Below are 1,659 nucleotides of genomic sequence, written 5' to 3'. Positions count from 1 at the left end.
ACCCCTGGGTAGCCCTGTTACTCTGTCTATAGCAGCAGAAAAAGAGTAAGAGTCCAGGAGCACCTTAAAGACTAACAAAATTTGTGGAAGGGTGTGAGCTTCCATGAGACACTGCTCACTTCTAATGCAGCAATTGTGGACTTCTAGGTTTACCTGCACCAAATGGCAGAAATTCCTCTCTGGCCACAAAATTGCCATCTTTGTCCAAGAAATGATTCGGGTTGAACCCCTCAGGAGTCTCCCAGCGCTTGGGATCTAGAAGAACAGAGCGTAGGTCTGGAACAACAATGGCCCCCTGCCAAGAAGAAAACAGTGTCTCAGAATGCATCCGGATCAGAACATTTCATGCTTGTCCCTCTCTGTCCCCAAACTAATCTCTGCATGGCTCCCATGTATATTTCAACCTCCTAGAACTCGGGGCACATGTCTCCATAGAATCATAAGAACATAAGAGAAGCCATGTTGGATCAGGCCAATGGCCTATCCAGTCCAACGCTCTGTGTCACACAGTGGCCAAACCCCAGGTGCCGTCAGGAGGTCCACCAGAACTACAGAAGCCCTCCCACTGTTGCCCCCCCCCCAAGCACCAAGGACATACAGCATCACTGCCCCAGACAGAGTGTTCCATCTGTACCTTGTGGCTAATAGCCACTGATAGATCTCTGGTTCCTATGTTTATCCAATCCCCTTTTGAAGCCGTCTATGCTTGTAGCGGGCACCGCTTCCTGCAGCACCGAATTGGTTTCATGTGCATTAAGAATTAAAAAGATGCTGTGTATTATTCAACACTGGAGCTGGGTGGTTTTGGTGTTCTCCTTTAGAGGAAGCAAGGCAACCTGAAGCTGTCAGGGCCGTGAAGTGGATACACAAGTGGAGACACAAGCGGCAAGATGAGTTTTTTTGAAGAGGAATAATAAACATCTATATTTGGACTTTTCACTGTTTGAGGAATTTGACTTGGACTATTTCTGAAGGTGGAGTCTTTGCGAGAGCCAGTTTGGTGTAGTGGTTAAGTGTGCGGACTCCAATCTGGGAGAACCGGGTTTGATTCCCCACTCCTCCACTTAACAGCTGCTGGATGACCTTGGGCAAGCCACAGTTCTGTCAGAGCTGTTCTCTCAAGGGCAGTTCTAGAAAGAACCTCTCAGCCCCGCCTACCTCACAGGGTGTCTGTGGTGGGGAGGGGAAGGGAAAAGAGTTTGCAAGCTGCTCTGAGACGCCAAGTGAAGGGCAGGGTATAAATCCAATCTCCTCCTCCTCCTCTTCTTCTTCTCCTCCTCCTCCTTTGGAACATGTATTCTTGAGCTTCTGACAATTACATTGTATTTTTGAAAAGCTACTCTATTAATATAGCTTTAGATTAGCATACTAATTGAATGTTGAATATATATTTTCTGTTATTTATGCACAGTTCGATCTTTTGATGTAGCGGTGAAGTCTGTGGACTCTAATCTGGGAGAACCGGGTTTGATTCCCCACTCCTCCACTTGCACCTGCTGTATGACCTTGGGCAAGCCATAGTTCTGGCTCAGCTGTCCTTGAAAAAGAGCAGTTTCTGTCAGAGCTCGCCCAGCCCCACCTACCTCACAGGGTGTCTGTTGTGGGGAGGGGAAGGGAAAGGAGTTTGTAAGCCGCTCTGAGACTCTGAGTGAAGGGCGG

General features: G+C 48.0%; 1 protein-coding gene across 1 annotated transcript in view; it reads right to left on the bottom strand.

Moving 5' to 3' along the window:
• Window positions 1-153: 153 nt before the first annotated feature.
• LOC107120165 (cytochrome P450 2C5-like) overlaps window positions 154-1,659 on the bottom strand; it is a gene marked incomplete at its 3' end in the record, with an annotated part of 43,656 nt that continues 42,150 nt past the window's right edge. The window contains exon 8 of the mRNA XM_015422812.1: window positions 154-295. Coding sequence (XP_015278298.1) covers window positions 154-295 — 142 coding nt within the window. The remainder of the gene's footprint in view (window positions 296-1,659) is intronic.

The sequence above is a fragment of the Gekko japonicus genome, unplaced genomic scaffold (assembly GCF_001447785.1).
Source record: "Gekko japonicus isolate JY-2015 unplaced genomic scaffold, Gekko_japonicus_V1.1 scaffold4055, whole genome shotgun sequence".
Taxonomy (NCBI): domain Eukaryota; kingdom Metazoa; phylum Chordata; class Lepidosauria; order Squamata; family Gekkonidae; genus Gekko; species Gekko japonicus.
Note: the sequence above shows the minus strand (reverse complement) of the source record. Positions and strands in the feature narration are given on the sequence as shown.